At 34.4% G+C, this 23921-nt stretch overlaps 2 protein-coding genes across 2 annotated transcripts in view; one reads left to right on the top strand and one right to left on the bottom strand.

Moving 5' to 3' along the window:
* Window positions 1-23921, top strand: part of LOC123676800 — a 40669-nt gene that overhangs the window by 9777 nt on the left and 6971 nt on the right. The window contains exons 3-4 of the mRNA XM_045613028.1: window positions 15810-16012; window positions 23281-23650. Coding sequence (XP_045468984.1) covers window positions 15810-16012; window positions 23281-23650 — 573 coding nt within the window. The remainder of the gene's footprint in view (window positions 1-15809; window positions 16013-23280; window positions 23651-23921) is intronic.
* LOC123676810 (carbohydrate sulfotransferase 11-like) lies at window positions 1690-13258 on the bottom strand. Its single transcript, XM_045613040.1, has 5 exons — window positions 12705-13258; window positions 10952-11214; window positions 10008-10251; window positions 5713-6041; window positions 1690-3502 (listed from the first exon to the last, which is right to left on the bottom strand). Exons 1-5 carry the CDS (start codon window positions 12867-12869, stop codon window positions 3388-3390), a joined length of 1116 nt encoding a protein of 371 aa, XP_045468996.1. The 5' UTR covers window positions 12870-13258; the 3' UTR covers window positions 1690-3387.

Here is a 23921-nt window from a genome sequence, read left to right as displayed (position 1 = left end):
TGTCCTGTAATGAACTCATTACAGCATCGTTTTCAGTTATATTTTTCGGTTTGTGGTTGTCTATATTGACTACCAATCCTATCAAATTCCAACAAACGTCAATAATTGTCAAAATAAAATAATTCGGATATAGTGAAATGATTTGCAACATTAATCGCAATTTCTCTTAATTCTGGTGTTAAATTGATTTCGTCAGACATAACTAACGAATTTAATGAGTAATTGTAAATTATTTCAAAATTCTAAACGTACGATTCATATCCAAATTCTGTAATCTGTCAATTTTCGTAACAGTCACACCAACTGCAATGATACAATACAAATGTCACTAGGATATTCAATCTAAATTTTTCATTTGATTTCGATAATAATTCACAAAACTTGACTGAAGTAGAGAAAATATCGTCTAATACTCGTTGCAGAAGGCAATTCCAACACTCATGCGTTCGAAATTCGCATTCGTGTTAGAATAGAAGCCCATAGAATGCCTGTTCTGTTTGAACAATGAAAATTGAGTGACATTTTTTGGGAAAGTAGGCAGTAGAAGCTTGCCAAATACTCAAACATTTGGCTAGCATGAGGAGTATATGGACGACTATTTCCCTAAAAAAAATTCACTCAAATTTAATAGGGAAGAAGTAATACAAAACGAAAAACTATCAATTTTGGATGAATGGATCCGTCATAATTATATGGTTATTGGTTTCGAAGGTTTTAGGCTGGTTTTAGAGTCACGCTGACCGTCGGCGCTGACAGGCCAATATGTATGATTACTTATGAAGCGTTTTAGAATTACGCTGACGGCTCAGCGCGGACCACCGTCAGCGCTGAAGAATCGAGCGCGTACGCGCCACGCTTCAGCGCCGCTGACCAGGCCACGCCGACGCGCTACCGAGCTTAGGGATCGTTACTGTATTACGTAAAACGTACGCGCTGACGGGGACAGTCAACGCAACAATGAATCGCAATATTGATACTGGTCGTGTGATTGAAGTTGTGGTTGGGCTTGACTGTACCTCACGACGTTCAGCGTGACTCTGAAACGAGTTTCTAGTTGCTACGCGCGTAGGCTTCAGCGCTGACGGTCAGCGTGACTCTAAAACCAGCCTAAAACATCACAAATATATTCACCGGAAGCACACATGCAAATATCCGGGTATTTTCACGTTGCATTTATATTCAAAAACATGGGTTCGTTGCTAAGTAATTTGTATCATTTGTGTTTATATGAATGGTTGAAATTTTTTGAGGGGAATAGTTCTTCAATACCCCTCGTGCTTGCCAAATTATCGAATATTCGAGTATTTGGCAAGCACTCGGGACATATCTACTGAAGATCCTATATTTCCGAAGGTATCTTCCATCCATAGATTTTAATCGTTCTATGAAGTTTCGAATAATTCATACTGTTTTGAAATTTTGAACTAAGCGTGGTATCGAAGTGATAAATCGAAAATTACGATGTCGAAAAAAAGTAATATTTGAAAATATTTTCTGAAAAATGCTGATGATGATCAAGTTCTGTGTAAAATGTGCCCTTACAATACTCAGTTCAAAGATTCTACAAACAATATATGGAACCATTTCAAGAATAAGCATTTATTGTGGCTGCAACTAGAGAAAGAACATCCTGTATACCTGTCGGACTCTCATGTGAAGTAATGAAATTATATAATGAAAATTCGGAGCAAATCTTCAACAACTTTAATGAATATATTTCGAACAATAAGAACATACGAATCTATGAAATGAATATAAATAAAGTCGATTTTCCAAACATAGATTATATTGCTTGAGCTTTTATTAAAACCTTTAACTAGATATCACAATCACTGAAACGTTCAACAGTAAAAATGTCTTCTCAATCTGTGCCAGATGTACACATGTTCTGGACATACTCTTTTGAGACAATGTTTCATCTATTAAAAGTTTTCGAAATGTACAAAATTAATTTAATCACAATCAATAGCTCCTGAAAGATCATTGGTATGTCCTTCCTATGGGTACAACTATTTTACATCAGCCTATCATCTGGGATTTGTAATGATTCGTAACATACAAAGGTGAGGTTTAAGCCTCGTTTATTCAGTCAGTTAAAATATGTTTTGCCAAGAAGTGATTATTTAAAACCCGTAATAATATATTCTATGAATATTTACAACTAATACAATCATATCTGGGCACAACACATTTCTGATCACTACTTATTTTCGATAATCTAAAATGTAAGCACCTCATGCTAAATTCTAAAAAATTTATTCAAATCGCTCTTCCGCAATCCATGCAACAATTTTTTTTAAAGTATCTAACGCTTGACTCTGAGGAGTTTTCAAAAAATTTCAGAACTGCTCAAAAGCCAGCAAACATTCAAGATGTTACAAGTGAATAGCTGAACTGATGCTGCAAGTATATTTTCATATATTTTCAAATTTCCAAATATTATAACATGAATTACTGTATCATCAGTTCACCTAATATTTAGTACCTTTCTCCCCCCCGATCAGTTCATCTTTAGAGAACGATTGAAATCATCATGTCAATTCAAACGCCTAGGTATATAAAATTGAAGTCAGTATACTCCGGGAAAAGAATTCCAAATAAATACCTCTAGGTGAACATTTTATAGTCCAAGGTTTGCCATATGTATTAGTCCTGATAATCATTCGTGATTGGTGCGGGTGTAGTAGTAGAAAATACTTTAGATTATAAGCGGTAGTGAAAAATGGGTATTTCTGATTTTGCAACCAAGTGATAATATTTCAAACTATTATGATTCTTGATTCGGTTAATTCCGTTCTATTATTGTATCTTATGGTAAAAAATTTTGATCAAATTTTCAAATAATTTTTTGGCACAAGAGAACCAACAAGCAAAGCATAATCAATTAATATGCCGACGTTTCATTGAGTTCATTGACGTCCTTTAAGGCTAAAATCAAATACAAGAGATACAGTGAAAACAGATTAGCAATATGGATGATAATGAAATGATAAAAATAATGATCAACTGATTCGATTGATTAAGAAAGGAATAACAATGAAAATTGAAGAAAAAATAAACTAAAACTAATAAAACTTTACATTGCATAAAAATCCGTGTAACCTGCCAATGGGCTATAAGTATACTTCATTTGTTCTACCCCCAGCAAATTATAGGACACTTCTTTATTGAGATAGTATGGAATGCAATAGACTTGAAACACAATGTCAAATGCATACCGCGAAAATTTAATAAACACAAAACCTCAACCAAATCTAATGTTAGAGTAAAAATTTCAATTTTTGAATCGATTTTCCTTTGAATTCTAGATCGAAGGTTGTAGATAATTCTTAAAACCAAATAACACTAAAAAAGTGTTAGGCTATTGGTATTCACTTGGATGAGATTTCAATAAGAGGGAAGTTCTTCAACCCGTTTCATGTCTCCTTCAAAGAATTTTTCATCTGGAAGACCTAATTCCAAGTAACCTTTCATGGAATAATTGAACAGCTGGAAGTCGTACCTGGAAATAAAAAAAATTATACAGTTTTTACTGAGCCAATTCAGAGTTCTTCAATTTATGAATGAAACGAATAGATTTGATCATTTGAATATACCTACGTTAGGTATTGACATTAGACGTGTAAATATTTCTTCACTTGATTTTCTAACAGTGTGGTAGTCCTACTACCAACTAGAACTTCTGCAGTCAGAATGGATATAGTCTATTCAGTTCAATTATGAAATTATATCACGCCAAGTGACATTTTGGTATAGTAAATGGTAAATGGTAAATTGGTATGGTAAATATTCTGCTTATTATAAATTCGACAATTAAAAAATATCGGATTCAAAATTGCATATTTAATCGGGAATCCCCAAATGAATATATTTCATTCAAGATAATATACATTCATAACGATATAGTAAAATTATGGATTTGAAAATATATCACAAACCGATAACGTACCTAATCTAACCATGTTGGGGACATGTGACAATTGCGTATACTCTCTATATCTATGTTTATTACTCTATGTTCCAATCTTACTTGAACGATTCAATAAAAACGCTTGTCTAGTTTGCATTTGATGTCATCCGCAATCATGGGCGCACACTTCACCCTAGAGTGGAAAATAATATTTATGCGATTCCATTAAATTCTGATGCCGATTCTTCTAGATGATTTGCGGCGTAGCTCATCATTACTGCTAATATGTTGTTCTACTATGTTAAAACTTATTATTATTCTACATTCTAGATATGTAATATTCTAGCAAGAAACATTATCTATGAGGCATGAAATTATAATCGCACAAAAATCATCATCTTCGAAATCATTAAAAATCTCTCTCATTTCCTCGTTGATGTTTGATCAAATTTTTTTAACCGAGTCCTGATAACTCTCCATACCAGTTTTATATGAGCAGAACTCCCATCAATAAGGGCGATCAAATTTCCACGCGATAGCACGTGTACTATTTCGGGCAATGAAAGTGTTCAAACCGTCACTTACTATTTCATATGACGATCAACTAGCATACTGGGATCTATTCTGGTAAGACAATGAATTCCCTGCTCCCTAACTAATTTCTGATATTTTGGAAAACTCTTGAATATTAAAAATATTCTGGCCTATTTGTGAGTTTGAATTTACTTTATCCAAATAGAAAGAAAAAATCACGAACTAAAACCGAATAAAAATACTCATTTTATTGATCCACGTAGGGACCCCACTGGTCTATGCGAATCATTAGGAAGATAATAAAGTGACAGCTGCAGTAGAAACAACCAAATCTATACATTCTGGTTCCAGGGACGATCCGTTATAATACCAGGGTTTATTTGAAAGTACTGATACGCAATGAATACTCGTGCTTCTGATGAATTGCTGAAAATTTGGACAACCCTTGTATGATCAAAAAATTCTGGCTCCCTTCAAGTTACTTTGGATATACTTTACCAATTTTTAATACTTAAAGTGACACAAATGGGAATAGTTGCTCGCTCTAGTGTTGCCATCAATTCATGATGTTGCCGATGTGTCATTTGGTTTGTAATTCAAATTTGACGTCTCCATTTTATCCTTCGAAAGTTACTTTGTTTTGGTAACTTGAATAATTAACATTATGCAATACCATGTAAATTTCACACCTAACAAAATCGCACAAAAATCACTACGATTTACACAAATCGACAAAATGAGAAGTTATATAAGTTTGGTAAATACATTCCTAAATATAGGATATTCAGTAGTTATATCCCGAGCGCTTGTCTAGTACTGGAATATTCGATAATTTGGTAAGCACGAGGGGTATGTGAAGGATTATTTCCCGAAAAAAATGTATTTGAATAAATAAAATATTTTTGACAATCATCCCGAATGTTTTCGATGGTTTAAAACGTCACAAAGATATTCACCTAAAGTATACGTGCAAACTCCCAGATATTTTCACGCTCAATCAATATTAAAAATAATTGGATTACAGAGAATACTCGTTACTCATAGTCCAGTAGACCGATGTAAATCTCTGCATGATATGATATCGAATAAACAAGTTCTCTCAATGGCGAAGTAGGGATGCTCACAGTTATGGTATGTAGAAGAAGAACCATATCCGAACCTACTTCCACACCTCAATTGCTCAAAAACATCCAGCTATGGTTGTTGACAGCCAAAAAAACTGCTTGTTTCATACACTACTATACAAAGAATAAATACTGAAAACTCACCTATACAAATTATAAAGCTTCATAATTTGAGTTTTAGTCAGCTTAGTGTAATATTTCCTCACTTGCTTCGACGTGGGTCCATGGCCTGCATTTTTCCATTGGGGTTCTATAAGATTCTCAAGATGCGCTTTCTCTATTATGTATTGCTGATCCTCCTGTAACGTTTCTGTGTGTGCTATCACGTCAAATTTGAACAAACACGGAGTACAGAATTCAGTGATCGGTGTCCAATGCATATCCAAAGGCCTGTTGTGCTTGACACAATCTAAGAGAAAGTCGACGAATTCTGGAAAAGTCGGCCATCTGTAATTTGGTGTTGTTCTCGCCGGCTACGAAAGAAATACGTTGACATTCAAAAGTATGCCGATACTTAAGGGTGTTTTTTTTAGAGCTATATAACTTTAAATTGCAATAAAACAACGATGGATTATTCGATTGACATGAATTTTATTTATCCGCAAGATAATCTTGTGGCATTATATTTTAAATATGATTTCTGGCATATGACCGCCACGGCTTGCTTGGATGTAGTCCAATCTGGACGTCCAATTATCGATGACTTTTTCCAACATTTGTGGACGTATATCGTCAATAACACGCGAATGTTGTCTTCCAAATGGTCAAGGGTTTGTGGTTTATCCGCATAGACCAATGACTCTACATAGCCCCACAGAAAGTAGTCTAGCGGTGTTAAATCACAAGATCTTGGAGGCCAATTCACAGGTCCAACGTGAAATTAGGCGGTCACCAAACGTGTCTTTCAATAAATCGATTGTGGCACGAGCTGTGTGACATGTTGCGCCGTCTTGTTGGAACCACAGCTTCTGGACATCATGGTTGTTCAATTCAGGAATGAAAAAATTAGTAATCATGGCTCTATACGGATCACCATTGACTGTAACGTTCTGGCCATCATCGTTTTTGAAGTACAAACCAATGATTCCACCAGCCCATAAAGCGCACCAAACAGTCAGTTTTTCTGGATGTAACGGTGTTTCGATATACACTTGAGGATTAGCTTCACTCCAAATGCGGCAGTTCTGTTTGTTGACGTAGCCATTCAACCAGAAGTGCGCTTCATCGCTAAACAAAATTCGCTTATGAAAATCGGGAACAACGGCAATCTCATTTTGGGCCCATTCGACGAATCTACGCCTTACTTGATGATCGTTTGGCTTCAATTCTTGCACGAGTTGGATTTTGTAAGCACGCAAACCAAGATCCTTCCGCAAAATCTTCCATTAAGTGGATGGACACAGATCCAATTCCTGTGCTCGATGGCGTATAGACTCATTCGGGTCTTCCTCAATGCTACGCTCTACAGCAGCAATAGCTTCTTCTGTACGCACCGTACGGCGTCTCTGGAGATGCGAGTTATCAATAAGAGTAAACGTGGTGCGAAAACGTTCCATGGTTAATCGAATTAACTGCTCTGATGGACGATTTTGTCGATGATACGTATTCCGAACAGAACCATTATTTGCAAGCGTTGGTTAGGCGTGAGTCTACTTATGATGAATTGCCAAACCAAACTGAGAATGAATCTCTTAACAGCTGTTAAATCGGTCGCCATCTTGAACAGTAATGCCAACTTAAAGTTATATACCTCGAAAAAAACACCCGTTACTACGTACTTTCAGAGCAAGTTCGCGAAATATCTCTTTGGCATTAAGAAAAAAATAACAGGATACACAGAATTAGGGCTGTAACCGAAACCGAACCGAACTACCAATTCCGGCCGATTCGGCTGCTCGGCCGGAATTCCGGCCTAGGCCTAATTCCACTTCGATTCGGCCGAATTTTTCCAAGTGAAAATCAAAAGAAAAACAGGAGATAATTTTGATAATTTATTTGCATAATAAAAATAAAAAGTCTTCTAGAAATATGATATATCAATTATCAATCATAAATATCACAGATTAAAAAATAAAAGTCTTCTAGAAAAGAAACGTAATTCATAATTATCACAGCTGAAAAAATAAAAAATACTCTTCACGAAAAGGATCATAACATAATTCATAATTAATAACATCAGGATGAAAACAAAAATATTTCTGATTCTATAGAGTAGTCAAATAAAACAACTAAAAATTTTCATGAATGAACACTATTTTTTCGACCATTTCGGGATCCAACGAACTTCTCTTATCTTCGAAAATGTTCCTCATTTCTGAGAATAAGCGTTCGCTTGGAACACTTGTTCCAGGACATGAAAGAAATTTTGGTACAAGTTTGAAAATGTAAGGAAAGTTTTTATTCTGTGTCTTCCAAAATTCGAGAGGACACGAATTCCGATCTAAAATGGGTTTTTGGAGGTATTCACCAATTTCATCCGTGATGGATTTTTTAACATCACAGTTTTTGTTTTCTTTAGAGGAATTGGCGATGTCTTCAAAGCATTGCCATAAATTTGAAGTCTCGTTACTTGCCTTCTTTTTTTTTATTAAAGGTTCGTCATCTGAGTTATTCGTTTCCGAATCGCTTCTTCCAGTAAGTCTACTTATAGAAGTTATTTCCTTGATCACAAACGGTTCGGTTTGTGATTCGGCCTACAAATTCGGTTCGGTCCGGCCAATACAGCCGGATCGAAAAATTCGGTTCGGTTTGAAAATGGCGTTTCGTTGCACCCCTACACAGAATGACATCGAAATTTCGCTGCTAAAGACAATATTTTTCTACGACTATCAAAAATATAAAATATTAAGTCATAATGGTAAAAAGAATAATGACATCATTCAACAATTAATTTTTTGAATTATCTTCAGACTGCGAAAAATATGTGTTGTTAAATTAATTTGTTTTATGAACAATCACCCTCGTTAGCCTTTCCAGATGAAATTATAATGTTAGATTTATTTTCCTAGAATTTATATAAAAATCCTTTTGGGAAGTATCCGAAAAATATTATTATGATTACAAATCCTGGTATCAATCAACGATTGGAGAAGATCGGAATATCGATCATTCATTCATTCATTGGGAAATTGTTTAAATTCGAATTGAAATTGTTATGAGAAATTATACTTATAAAGAATTTTCCAATAAGAGGTTTTATTTTGATATTTCAAAAATGAGTAGCCAAATGGTTTCCATGGCTACGGTTGCAGCACCATATCCTCTAATGTAATTTTCTATGACCAATTCACACATTTGTTGCTGTATGTCCTCGATAACTCCACTAATTTCATCTTAAGGTGGTGGAGCATGGGCAAAAACTTTATCTTTCGCGTGACCCCAAAAGAAATGTATGTTGTTGCATAACAAGATCTCATAGTGGCCAACTGTGATCACCTCTTTGAGAAATAGCACGGCAAAGAAACTTTCACATTTATTTATTTAATATGGACAAAAGATGAGGTAAGAGCCTATACTCATTTAATATCACTGGAGATGCCTGCCGTAGTTGTAAACGAGATGAGAAGGAACTAGACTAAAACGCTCTTAATTTATCAATCAAATATAATAGTATATTATTCAACGAGCGGTAATGTAGGTCATAACTCACGCAGATGATGTTTGTTGTAATTCATCAAGTGAGTTATGACCATTACCGCAAGTTGAATACTATACTTTATCTACGACTATATCAATAAATACTAAGAAAAAAAATACAGACTTAGAATAAAGACAGAAGGAACGGGAAATAAACATAATCTGCTCGATCCCGTACAAGAGAGATGGAAACTTAGTGCTACCAATCACAATCGAACTAGCTTCGGCTAGCTCGAATCCAGTACAAAGTACAGACATAGAAATTTATTGAAAAACCTTAAGAATTGCCTATAAAAATGCATTAAAATATACCAAAAAATATTCCCTGTAAACAATGACTTAATGATCTTACTGCTACACCAATCTTGAAAATTTTTTCAAACTCCTTTATATTTTTTCGGGCAATTAATTCTGTATGGTAACATCAGCTGTTTGTCTTTTGGAAATGTATACCTTTATAATATTTCATCTTCACTATCTGAATTAATCGTTTTCAGCAAAACATTCACAATAATTAGATATCAACTTAATTTGAAAACGTCAAAAGTGACATTCCCTCGGACATTCCTCCCCTCAATAACAATAATGGAATGTTCCCTTTCGGCCAATCGAATAAAAGCAGAGAAGTATAGAAGCACAGATCCATATTTTCCGATTTATAATAGTGAGTTATAGTAGTGAGTTATTATAAATCACGCTGTTTGTTATTAGATACTATTAATTGCTCAAAAGCAGTTGAATAATGAGTTTATAATTCAATAGGAGTAGATAAAAGTATATTACATAAAAAAACTGTTATTTACCTCCTTCTTTCTATACTTGATTATAATTTTGTTGCCCAACTGTCGATGATAGGTGTGAGGTAAGGAGTATTGTAGTTTATCTCTATAGGCCGATAGAAGCCTCTCCAGAGGATGGCGTACGATCAAGAAAGATAGAGAGTTTTCCATTGCATCCATCAGGGCTTGTGGTGACGGTCTTGAATATTTTTTTCGCGCTAAGCTCAGAGGCACGGCTTTTGTTTTTTTCAAGAATTTTGGACTGTAACTATAAAAAAATTATAAAAAGCAATGAATCTTTCTCCATAATTTTCAATACAATAACTACAATGATGACACCTAACTGTAGCTGCATCATATACAGAGTGAGTTTTAAGTATGGAAAGCCTCACATATCTTGGGAACGGATCGCATGACATAGATTTTGGATCTTATGATATGGCAGATATTAAGGGGCATTTACATTGTTGTCAAATCTTTATTTTTTTTCCGGGATGATAATAAACTTTTTTATTTCAAATGAATAAGCACTTTCATTTATGCTCCATTGGTCCCTTGAAGAACAATGAATAGTATATAGGTATAGGTCTCCAAGGATGCAATTGAGGCATGAATGAATGAGCCCAAAAGCTTCCTATATAGTATTTGCACAATGATGCCTATAATTTATATATAGAAAAATTAAAACCTTATGAAGCAACAGTATTATGAAATAATAATTGTTGCTTACATGAAAAATTATGTAAATTTAGATAAATAAGTATTTCGCATATAAAAACAATTTCCAATTTTCCAAGTACGAAACTAATCAATTCGATAAAACTAAATCATAAACTATTAGAATAAATTATCTCTCATGCAGCATAATTTTGATCGCATAAGTTACTATAATTTCATGAATTAGTTTACATTCAATTATACACCTATATCTATTAAAATTATACTATTAGATATTCAATTCTGCTTACCCTGCTAAAAGATTGAAATTATACATCCAAGATGTACTGGCAGCTTTAAAAACATTGCACCACACTAAATGATGTTCATCATTAACCAAAAATTCCCAAGCGTTTGGCCGATGCAAACTATCATTACCAATTTTATCTAATCCTAGTGCTCTACACGTTTCATATAAATGCTTTTGTCTGTTTTTGAGTCTTGCTATAACAACTGTTTGATTCATCTTTTCCTTTCTCGGTTTCAAATAGAAGAACTTGTCAACAATGCCATTCTAAAAATATATTTAATGAATAATTGTAAGAAATATGGAATCAGCAAAAAAAAATTTCTAGGAGAATTTCAAATATGCAATGCAATATTTGTAACTATCCATTGAATGGTTCCATGCAAGAATTTCTAACCCTAATCAAGATTCGCCTCAATGATTTCGTTATAAAAATAGAAACGACACAATCTACTTAATTTTTTCTTTATCATTTGCTATTCTAGAAGATAAAACATTCTTAAATTCCATATGATTTGTATTTTTCAATTTCAAACCAAAATTAAATGCAAATATTTCAGGAATAGTTGAAGGTGTGAATGTGCAGTAAATAATGTTTTTCTAATTCAAAAAATTGTGATGGATTAGATTGAAACTTAGTTGTTGCTTATGAAATAAATACAGAAAGAGGCAAAATTTGATTGATCAGTAGAAGAATTTTCCATATGTCTGTCCATAGAAGGTATGGATGAAATGAATTTTTTTGTTTTCTGACAAGCATGAAATGTAAAATTATTCATTGGAGAAGTCAGATTCGTGCATCACGAAAAAATAATTTCTTGATTGAAATTCAAGGAATTCTATTGAACAATTATCATAGTCGCCTGATATAGCTCCTATAGACTTTCATTCCAAACCTCGAATTATCACTACGAGGTATTTTAAGTCAATGGAAGACAAATAGAATTAGATGCCAGAAAATACGTTGGAAAAATATTTTCTTTATAGGATGATCCGTTGACGTCGAAAGGTCTACTTTGAAATGGTTTCAAAATTGCGAAAAATAACATACCTATAAAAAAGGGGCATAGCGGAGCTATATATACAGACATTTTGAAGCTCTTAATTTCTCGCCAACGAATTTTTTCCATTTGAAAACTCACGAACTAATATTCAATTTTTTTTTCGAACTATTATTACAATTTCAAATGAGATGGACCCCCAAAAGGTATATTGAATAAAACCTTCAATTTTTCCTTGTAGCCTGAATTCCTGATGTAATTGTTTTAAAATTTAAAAATGAATGAGTTACATTTGAGAAATAGTTATATATGTTTCAAATGAAAAAGCTTTACCACAAAGCTGGATTCCAAAGTGGTATTTAAAATGATTTGATAAAATTAAAATCTGTATAGGGTCCTGTTGTCATTGTATCTGATGTATTTCTATATCAAAGTCAGGATTCGTTTGAAAAAAGTAATATTTTGTGCTAGAAATACTTACACTAAAGCAATTCCCATTTAAAAACAGTTAGAATTGTTCATAAATTATTGAATTCTTTAATAGCAACTTCAAAAAAGATACAGATCTGTGAACTTTATAAATCATGAATAGTTGGATATCGAAAAATAAATTGGCAAATTTAAAAATTCAGATTAACCACATGGAATCTAAACAGACATAAAGTTATTCAAAACACATCAAGAATGATAAAATCAAAACACTCCGATAAACGATTGTAAAATGTACAGCATTGTAATAATTTTTGCAACACTCACCTCTTGTCTTGTAAAAGAGTGCTTCAAAGGCCTCAAGTAATGGTCCGTTGTAACCAAAAGCACCAACAATAATGGAATCACACAGATAGTGGTAAAAAAGAGAACACATCTTTTTACAGCTTTCCAAGGACCGGGCCATTTCCTTTTATGTCTCTTGTAACCCATTGGGCATTTAGTTCCACTCTTTCATCCCATATTAAAATTTTGGCAAATTATTTCATAACCTATATTGAGCCCATTATAGGAGATAATTTCACATACTCATGTTTCTCTTTGGAAATAGCTATTCGTTGTCAATGGAAGCTCCGATACATTTCAATACCCGAATGTTCGGGATCATTGGTTTCCCGCACTGCAGAGGGAAACTCTCTTCGGCAACAAAAATTGTGGTTAGGCGGGATGAAAAACAATCGATGAAAGACGACGTTGTCGGTTCGCATCTTTCATCCCTCATAGGCCAATCCATCGATGCCAGATCTTCATACTGAGTAGCAGTTAAGGGAAATAATGTCGGCTATTTCAACCTATCCTATACAGTAGACAAGAATCTCTCAACTTGAATTGAACTTGAAAATTTTAAATCTTTAGAAAGCAATTCTTTTGAAAAGATTATCGGTATTTCTTAGAGGAAACCTAGTTCTGAAAACAATATTGAAATTCGACCAGAAAATTATTGGCATAAAGCTTAACACGTCAGTAAATAAATCCCGGGCCTGAAGCTCAGATGGCACTAACAGTGCCATACAAATTTTATCTCAATAATACCAAGTTTCAAAAGATGTTCAAAAATTCGAAACGAAGTTCTGGATCGAGATATTGAAATATAAGGCTAAGAGACGCTACAATTGATGTTGTTTGAGAAATGGATAAACACTAGAAACGCCGACGAAAAAATCAAAAAAGTTCACAAAATAATTTTGAATTACCGTAAAATGAAGTTGATCGAGATAGCAGACATTGTGAAGATATCATCTGAACGTGTACATTATATCTTTCACGGATAATTGTATAGGAGAAAGCTGTGTGCAAAATGGGTGCCGCACGAGATCACAATCGATCAAAAGCAACAACGTGTTAATGATTCTGAGCAGTGTTTGAAGCTATTAATGTACAATAAACCTGAATTTTTGCGTCGATATCTGACAATGGATGAAACATGGCTCCATCATTTCACTCCGGAGTCCAATCGACAGTCAGCTGAATGAACAGCACACGATGAACCAAATCCAAAGCGAGGAAAACCACAACTGTCAGTTGGCAAGGTTATGGCATTAGTATTCTAGGATGCGCAATGCATCATATTCATTAATTATCTCAAAAGGGCCAAACCATCAACAGCGATTATAATATAGCCTTATTGGATCGTTCAAAGAATGAAATCGGTCAAAAACGGCCCAATTTGAAGAAAAAAAAGGTGCTGTTTCATCAAGATAATGCGCCGTGTCACAAATCAATGGAAACAATGGCAGAATTGCATGAATTGGGCTCCGAATTTCTTCTGCATCCACCGTATTCGCCAGATCTGGCCCCAAGCGACTTTTCCCGTTCTCTGACCTCAAAAGAATGCTCGCTGGAAAGAAATTTAGCGCAAATGAAGAAGTAATCGCTAAAACTGAGGCCTATGTTGAGGCGAAAGACGAATCGTACTACAAAAATGGTATCGAAAAGTTGGAAGATGGCTATAATCGCTGTATCGCCCTCGCAGGCAACTATGTTGAATAATAAAATCGAATTTTATTAAAAAATGTGTTTTACTATGGTAGACCGGGGACTTTTCAAGTGGCCTATTACAAGAAACAACAAATAAAACATTGTTGTTCAGACTCTGCTCTATCGACAACAACGGTTATAAGATGCTCCAGAGGAAGAAATAAGGCTCTATGGAAGCAGTAGAGGGAATGAACCCCCTGTCCTCTACTCCGCCTAATAAAATAAGTATGAATACCCTATCCGAACCACCTCTTAAGTCAGTTTGGAGCATTTCGGCATCGAGTTTCCTTTTTCTACTTGAAAACTTATGAGAATACCTCCCGGAGTTATGTCCGATACATCAAATGGAAAACTTACTTATCCACAGTCTAAGAACCCGAAATTTTTCAGCTCTGTTCAACAATCCAGCCGTGAAAGCCTGTTATACAGGGTATTACTCAATTGGATGTACAAACGAAAATGAGAGATTCCCTGGATAATTTTCAAGAAGTCCTATAAACTAAAAGTTTAGTACGGGAGACTGGGTGGGTTGTTGCAAGGGGAGGTTTGATACACGTTCAAATTTCCCGCCCCGGTTCTTTAAAGAAGGCGTAATAGCGTGCTATGAGTGTGGACACCCTGTATATTCTTTTTTATCATTTTCAAACGAAAACATCATCATTTCAAATCTTAGCCTTAATATTGTTCAGTTGGTCGCAAGATTAAGAAACTTGAATCCTGCAGATGTCGCTCTATGTCGATGACGACTTGGAGGAGCAGAAGCTATGAAAAAAAAATTCAAAGAAATCAAATTTTAACTCCCTTCATCTGGATGCAAAGCGTTTGCGGGTCCATGTTTATAAGACTTTTTCCTTAAAATTATCCGAGGAATTCAAAATTTTTGTTTGTACCTCCAAACCTCCAATTAAGGAACAACATTCCTCTTTTTTTCGACTTTGCTTCATCTCAAGAAAATTAATTTCAGACGTTTAAAAAATTTATCCTGAAACAAACGTTATTTCTCTCTAGAATGTTTCTGGATAATATAATAATAATATATATATTCTTTTGAGAAAGAGCAATACAAAATATTAATTTCAAACAATCAAGCATATGTTTCGATGAATCTCAGTATTAGCAGAGGAAATGTAACGGGGCATCATACATTTGAACGTATGATACAAGAGAACAGATAAAAACCTCAGCAAAAACTCTGTCTCCCCGTATCGGTGTAGTGACTGGTTTGTGTAAACGTTCACAGAATAAGCTGACATAATTTATATTGAAGGACTTCCTCCTCAACCAAAACAAAATTCTCTTCAGATATTTTTCATCTCATCTTTCATCAAATTGCGAGAGATGTTTATTATTGTAGAAATGATATTTTTCTTTATATTTTAATTTTTTATTTTTCAGAGGCTTCACGAATTTCACCTTCTCTTTGCATTGGAATTCCAATGAGGAACTCACATATGTATCATCGATGCATCCTGTTATAAATGATAAAACTACTTTGAACGATAGCTTAGTTTACTTGGAAAAACTAACGAAAAAAGCACTTCTGGTAATACTGATAGATCGACCTCTTTTCGTGAACGAATTATCTGTCGACATAAATGGTGAGAAATTCTTAAAATTTATCTTATGTCCTATACTTACATAGAAAGTTGAGATAATTTCATCAGAATTGAAGTGCACCTGAGTATATTCCTAAATTCTGATGTATTCAAATAATCACAAGAGGATATTTTTTTCTTAAATCAAGTTCTAAAGTGGCCCAAGAATGAAGATAGATTGATTCTTCAAATTTTCAAAATACTGGCCTTACTTTCAGCAAGCTATACAGGGCAAGTTCCGAGGAAGCGTAGATATTCCTAAAACGTATAGAGGCTACTCAGGCGAACCTCAAATATCCATTTAAAAGTGCATTTTCCTCTTCATAGGTTTTATACAGGATGATTTTCGGTTTTCACCGAAAAATTCACTTTAGAACAGTTTTCGCAAATCAATTGAAATTTTTTAGGGAATATTATCATTTTTAGAGTTCTGAAAATCCAGATCCGGTTCCGAAAATGTTGGTGGTTTTTTTTCGCAAAAATTTCAGCCTGTGTGTGGTTTTTTCAATGTTTGATGAGAAATTTTCAAACTGTAATGTTTAAGGAGGAAAATTGCCTAAACTATGCTTCCTAACATCATTGATTTAATAATGAATTTGAGTTTTCATTTTCCCTTAGCATTATTTGATGATTATCTCATTGAATTAAGTACACTCGTGAAAAGCTAGAGTAAATGTCACCTCTACACATCATCTTTAAACTAATTGCTAAGATTTAGCGAAATGAAATAATTTCAATTGCAATCACTGTATTATTAGAAGATTTTGTTGTTGAATTTGGATGGTATTTTGTGCTGGCAGAAGATGCATCATATCAATTGATGACTATATTCCAAAAATCATTTCCTTCGATAGAACAATTTGAAGGATATAACTGAAAAATAATTTTTGAAGGGATTTTCAACAGCCTGCATCGGAAAAAATGGTAAAGGAAAAAAGTGTTTCTTTTGACCTCAGGAATCTACTGTTAAATGATGAAAAGAAAAGAAGTTTACGTTTGACGTGTGTACGCAAATTCTGAGCTCCGTGATTAAACTCGAAAATTACGAGCGGGAAATTTTTCAAAAGTGAAATACATTATTAGTGAAGATACACTGGTAAATATCAGTTAGAAGAACAATAGTTTTGAGAACAAATTAGTTTGTAATTAATTAAATAGCAGCGGATAATTCCGGTTGAAAATTCAGTATCAGAAATAAAACCAGCTGTCGCGAGTGATAACAAACGACACCGCCGCCGATAAGCGATCTTGATACCGGCTTTCGAAACAGAGGTGGACTCAGCCATATTCGTGTTTTGAAGATTGAAGACGAAGTAAAGCTAAAAATGAAGAGGGAAGAAGAATATACGAGTGATGAAGGAAAAAGAAGAAGGGATGAGGACGATGAGGAGGAAGGGTTTACCAAAAGTAAGAAAATATTTCGATCACCACAAAAATCGAAAACAAGCATCCAAGATGATAAAATGGATAAAATGATGGAAATGATGCAGACTATGATGCAGGAAATGAGAGAAATAAGAGTGGAACAGCGAAACTACCAGGAAGAGATAAGGGAATTGAGGAAGGAAAGTGAGAATATTAAGGGGGAAAATGAAAAACTTAAAGCTGAGATGAAGCTTATACAGTCTAAACTGGAAAGTATGGATAGAGATAAAAGGAGGAATAATATAGTGATAAGTGGACTAGTTATGAGGGACGTCCAGCAAGATTCACTAGAATCTGAAATGAAGAATTTTTTCAAAAAGAACTTGGAATTAGACCCTAAGCTGAAAACCACCAAGAAAATAGGGGTAAAAACCTATATCGTTGAATTAGAGAGTGAATATGAGAAATTCAAGGTGATGAAAAATAAGAGTAAATTGAAGAAATGTGAAGGGGAAATAATTTACATCAACGATGATATGACGAAAGTACAAATGGAGATACAGAAAAAATTGAGGGAATTTGGGAAAGAGGAGAAAAAAGCAGGCAAGACTGTGAAGGAAGGTTTTCAGAAATTGATTATAGACAACGTGAAGTATAGATGGAATGAGGAAATGGGGAAAATAGAAAAATCAAAGCCAAAAAACTAGAAAATACCTCTCTCTCAAGGACCAAAATGGATGATAGGACAAAGCGTGAAATAGGACAAGAGAATGGTAAATCGAGGACATTGAAATCTGAGACAGTATGGAAGATAGCAACTTGGAATGTGAGGAGCCTACAAGGAAAGGAAGATGAACTGGAGGCCGAATTTGAGGATATGGGACTGGAATTGTTGGCAATAACAGAAACGAAGAAAAAAGGGGAAGGATCCATAAGAACAAAAAATAATCATCTATTAATCTACAGTGGAGTGGAGAAAACCATGAGGGCAAAATCGGGAGTAGGATGTCTAATAAGTAGGAGAATATCTGAAAGTGTATATGGGTGGAGAAATTGGTCAGAGCGGATGCTATCGGTGGAAATTAAAGATATAAATGATAAAATGAGAACAATAATAGTGGTATATGGTCCAAATGAAGATGACATCACCGTAAACAAGGAGAAATTTTGGGAGGATCTTACAACGATCACCGAAGAAGCAAAGGGAAAGGTGATTATATTGGGTGATCTAAATGGTAGAATAGGTAGAAGAGACAGGATTTATGAGGAGGTTATGGGACCATTTGGAGAAACGATAAGGAATAATAATGGTGAGCGACTACTGAGTTTTTGTTTACTCAATAATATGATAATAACAAATACACTATTTGAACACAAGGACATTCATAGATACACAAGGGAGGTTAGCAGTCGTGGAGAAAAATCAATAATAGATTATGTTCTAGTACAGAGAGAACAAAGGTCAAGTATTCTTGATACCAGAGTGAGAAGAGGGCCAGAAATCGGAAGTGATCACTACGTGGTTATAACCAAGATTAAAGTGGATACGAACAGTAAGAAGAATGAAAACAAGGAGAAGAAAATAGAGCACGAATGCCTTAGAGCCTATAGACTATCGAACAGGGAAGTAGCAGAACTGTACAGGGTAGAAACGGAAAGAAGATTTGAAAGGGACCAGAAAAATGAATCTACACTGGAAAGCTTATGGAACAAATTTAAGAGTGTAGTTATAGAATCGACAAAAGCAGTTTGTGGAAGTTATAGAAAATCAAACAAGAAAAAGCAAACAGCATGGTGGACCAAAGAAGTAAAAGACCAATTAAGAATAAAAAAGGAGAAATGGAAAGAGTACTTAAATAATAGAAGTACAGATAATTATGAAAAATATAAAAAACAGAGAAAGAGTGTCAAAACCCTTATAATATCGCTGAAGAAGGAAAAATGGAAAGAGTTTGGGGAAAAAATGGAGAACAGCTTTCAGACAAATCAAAAACTCTTCTACAGAACTCTTAAATCAAAAAAAACCGAAGAAAGAAACGAATGTGGGAAAATAAGAGGTAAAAATGGAAGTTTGTTGACAGCTGATGAGGAAATTATGGAGAGATGGAGAGAATATTTTCAAGAACTATTGGATGATGGACAGAACGAAGGAGAAGATCCAAACGAAAAACCGGAAAATGTAGAAGTTAAGGAAGATGAAAGAATAACATTGGAAGAGCTAAAGCAGGCGATAAAAACATTGAAGAATGGAAAAGCGCCTGGATGTGACGGAATAACATCGGAAATGATTGAGAACTTGGGACAGAATGGATTGGAAATATTGTTGAGGATCTTTGAGACGGTATGGAAGGAAGAGACGATCCCAGAAGATTGACAAACAGCATTGATAGTTCCGATATACAAAAAAGGTGACAAACAGGATTGTAGTAATTATAGAGGTATAACTTTATTGAGTACGGCTATGAAAATTTACGAAAAAATATTGGACAAAATGATAAGGGAGAAAATAGAGACAACACTAGAAGAAACACAGAGCGGCTTTAGAAAAGGAAGAAGCATTCAAGACCATATATTTACCATGAAGATACTATGTGAGAAAGCAAGAGAGGAGAACAGAAAACTATATGTAGGCTTCATAGACCTGGTGAAAGCCTTCGATAAGGTAAAAAGAAAGAAGTTGTGGGAAATAATTGAAAAAAGAGGAATAACGGGAAAATTGATGAAAATAATAGAAAATATATACAGGTTGAATAAAAATCGAGTGATAAGCCTGAATAGAACATCACAGGTATTCTGTACGAAGGCAGGATTAAGACAAGGTGGAAGTTTGAGTCCGCTGTTGTTCCTAATATTTATGGATGAAATACTAAAGGAATGTACGAAAAGAACCAAGAAATTTCAAGTTGGATACAAAAATTTGAAGATGGTGGAAATATCAGAGTGTGCTTTTGTGGATGACATCATAGTGATTACAGGACAAAAGAAGGATCTACAGAGAAACATGGAGATCTGGGATGCAGTCATTAGGGAGTTCGGGATGGAAATAAATAAGAACAAAACGAAAGTTATGGTGATAGGAGACCCGGAAGAAATAAAAATAAGGTTGGATGGGACAAGCATAGAACAGGTAAAGACCTTTAGATACTTGGGAGTGGAATTGAGTGAGGACGGGAAACAAGACATAGAAATCAATCGCAGGATAGAAAGTACAATAAAACTATACCACATCATGAATAGCAGTTTCATAAGTAAGAAGGAAATTTCCCAAGGCACCAAGATAAAAGTATATAAGGCAGTTTATAGACCGACATTGACCTTTTCCTGCGAGTCATGGGCATTGAATAGGAGACAGAAAAGTAGAATCAAAGCAGTAGAAATGAAATACCTCAGAAGAGTGAAGGGAGTGACAAGATTAAATAAAATAAGGAACGAGTCAATATGTCAAGATCTGGAGATAGAGCCATTACAGGATTTTGTAGAGAGAAGACAACTTAGCTGGTGGGGACATTTAAATAGAATGAACAACGAGAGGCCTGCGAAGCAAATATGGGAGGCCAAAATCCAAAAGAGGAAGAAAAGGGGAAGACCAGAGCAAACATGGAACAACACCATCACCGAAATAATTAATGAGAGAGGACGAACATGGAGAGAAGCAAGAGATATGGCTGTGGATAAAAGAGCATGGACCAAATTCGTACATGGGGGAGAACTCCAACAATGAAGAATTGAATTTTTTTTATTTATTTGTTAAATTATTGAAATATTCTTTTATAATGTAATATTACACCCTACACCATTTTCATGGTAATTGGATTTTTTGATAATATATATATATATACAAGTTGAAAACTCACCCTGTATAATGGTGCTGTACTTGTCGAGTGGTGTGTATTGTGTCATCTGTTTCTATAAAAAAACTTCTGTCTCTCCGTTGAATTCTTATTTCTAACAGGTTTTAATAGTGTAGCCTGCCATTTTCATCTTGTAGGTTAGTCCTTCCTGCCAAACCTGTTCGAACTTCCTCTCTAAATCTAGGAGCGCTAGTCCTTGGAATTGTTTGTTCTGAATTCCTTCAGTAAAACATACCTGGACCAATATTTTATTTTTTTGTTCTAGAACGCAGTTAATCCAATTAAGGTTTACACTTCAATTATATTTTTATTTTGGGTTAGTTAAGTGTGATATCACTTCTGATATCACACTTAACTAACCCAAAATAAAAATATAATTGAAGTGTAAACCTTAATTGGATTAACTGATATCACTTCTGATATCACACTTAACTAACCCAAAATAAAAATATAATTGAAGTGTAAACCTCAATTGAATAAACTGCGTTCTAGAACAAAAAAATAAAATATTGGTCCAGGTATGAGAAGAGAAGAATCTTGGATTTCTTGTGCTGCTAGGTCCTCTTGTGTCGTAGTGATATCCACCTCTAAGGGACAAATATTTCACTACAGCGTAGATATTCCTCTTCTCCTTCGAATAATTTGCAGAATTATTTATACTGGCTTTCTAGAAGAGTTTCTGAGATGACTCTGATCCCGTATCAATATTTGCTTCAGACTAGGGATTCCCGGCTTGGCTTGATATCCAAGCTACTTGGCTCAAGCTCAAGCTCAAGTAGCTTGAGCTTGACTTGAAAGTTCAAGTCAAATAGTAGTTTTTCAATGTCAAGTCAAATATTTATATATTAAGTACTTGCCTTAACATTGACTTGAACTTGAGTAGATTTCAGGTCGAGCTCAAGCTACTTGAGCTTGGGCTTGAGCCAAGGGGCTTGAATATCAAGCCAAGCCGTTAATCACTACTTCAGACAATATAACATTCACAAGATTCTTTCGGAATTGCCGATTTCTCCTTTGATAAAATGAAACATAGTGGTAGTGATCATAATTTGTTGTAATTTAGTTAATAAAACTTATATTATGCCCAACGTCATAAAGTATTCAGATTATTCACAAGGGCATAAAGACATTGGTAACTAACTAACAAAATGAGAATAACAAACGGGTATAGTATCCAAAGTCACTTGAACTAGTCTATAAAAACGCTTGGCCAGAGATAATTGCAAAACAGTCATAAAACATAGGCGCACACTTTTCAAACCATTGAGTTGAAAATAATATTTTTTCGATGGGACTCAGATGTCGATTCTTTCAGAAAATTTGTGACGTGAGAAGCTTTCGCGGTTACATCAATAATGATACTATTTCTCATTGAATGGAGTAGTCTATGACTTCCAGAAAACATAAAAAGAAACTAAAAAGTCGAAATTTCATGAATTGTAATAAATTATTCGTTAAGATGATTGAAAATCCATAAACCAATAAAATTTTCAATTACGAATAATTAATGACATTTCATGAAATGTCAGATTTAGTTATCCAAATTTCGATATTAGTTTCTATGTTTTCCGGGCACCATAGACTACTCCACTCAGCTCAGTAACTAACTAACTAACTAACTAAAACTAAGTAAAAATGCATTTCAATAATACCCGTATGGACCACACTGGTCTATGCGAATTATTAGAAAGTAATTAAGAAGTGATAGATGCAGCCAATGAGTGTAACCAAAAACGCTCTCAAAGTGGAAAGGGGAATACGAGGGGAAATATTCAGCCAATAAGATCAATCAAATCGGGACATTCTTGTTTCCAAGACGATCTGCTAAATACCGGGGTTTATTTGAGGGTATTGATAGCAATATTTTCATAAATTCCAAAGGAATTTCTGAAAACTTGGACAACCCTTGTATAATTGAAATATTCAGGCTTCCTCCAAGTTACTTTGGATATACTATATGACTTAAAATAAATGAAGATTATTAATCATTTGAAGTAATTGATCTAAATATTTCAGCCTGTATTGATATATTCTCCAGAGATCCTCATATTTCAGGTATTCTGAGTTACACCGATGAACTTGGAGGGACATATGTGGATGATATATCCACAATAGTAATAGGAAGTGAAGATATCACCGAAGAAACAGTTGACCTTCCTCCTTTCGAAAATGATCGGGATATATTAAACTTTCACACTCGACTTTTATGCAGCTTCAAGGTTGATCTTGTAATACAAATGAAGACACAACATAATCTAAGACGACTCCTAGAACGCGCAGGTCTGATTCCTTTAAATCCTTTACAAGGCCTGCCAACACGTTTTTATGTAATTCACGGGAAATCTCATCTTTTTGATGGTACAATTTTGGAAGTATTATTTACAGTAGATATATCCGATGTATCAGATATAAGCGTTTATACAAAGTGAGTATAAATCCAAAATCATGGTATTATAACTGCCCTGATGTCAGGGAGAAGATCGATGTTTGGTTTTCGTTTTTGTTTTCTATGTATTATTTATCTTTGAATGATAGATTTTAAATTCGAGAATTAATTGGGGAAATTTATTTATACGGGGTATACAATTTTAACATAAACTGAATTTCAATCAATGGTTGATACATTTCCTGTTCGTATGTAATAGTATAGGGTCCCGATATAAAACGACCTTCACCGAGATGCTTATTTGATAAAA

The sequence above is a fragment of the Harmonia axyridis genome, chromosome 1 (genome assembly GCF_914767665.1).
Source record: "Harmonia axyridis chromosome 1, icHarAxyr1.1, whole genome shotgun sequence".
NCBI classification, from domain to species: Eukaryota; Metazoa; Arthropoda; class Insecta; order Coleoptera; family Coccinellidae; genus Harmonia; species Harmonia axyridis.
Note: the sequence above shows the minus strand (reverse complement) of the source record. Positions and strands in the feature narration are given on the sequence as shown.

What these genes read in the sequence shown, in the direction of transcription:
- LOC123676810 (XM_045613040.1), bottom strand. Translation starts at nt 12,869, where the DNA reads ATGGGTTACAAGAGACATAAAAGGAAATGGCCCGGTCCTTGGAAAGCT. An exon ending in ACTCTTTTACAAGACAAGAG is followed by an intron (nt 11,215 to 12,704) that starts GTGAGTGTTGCA and finishes ATATATTTTTAG; the next exon opens with AATGGCATTGTTGACAAGTT. An exon ending in AAGCTTTATAATTTGTATAG is followed by an intron (nt 3,503 to 5,712) that starts GTGAGTTTTCAG and finishes TTTTATTTCCAG; the next exon opens with GTACGACTTCCAGCTGTTCA.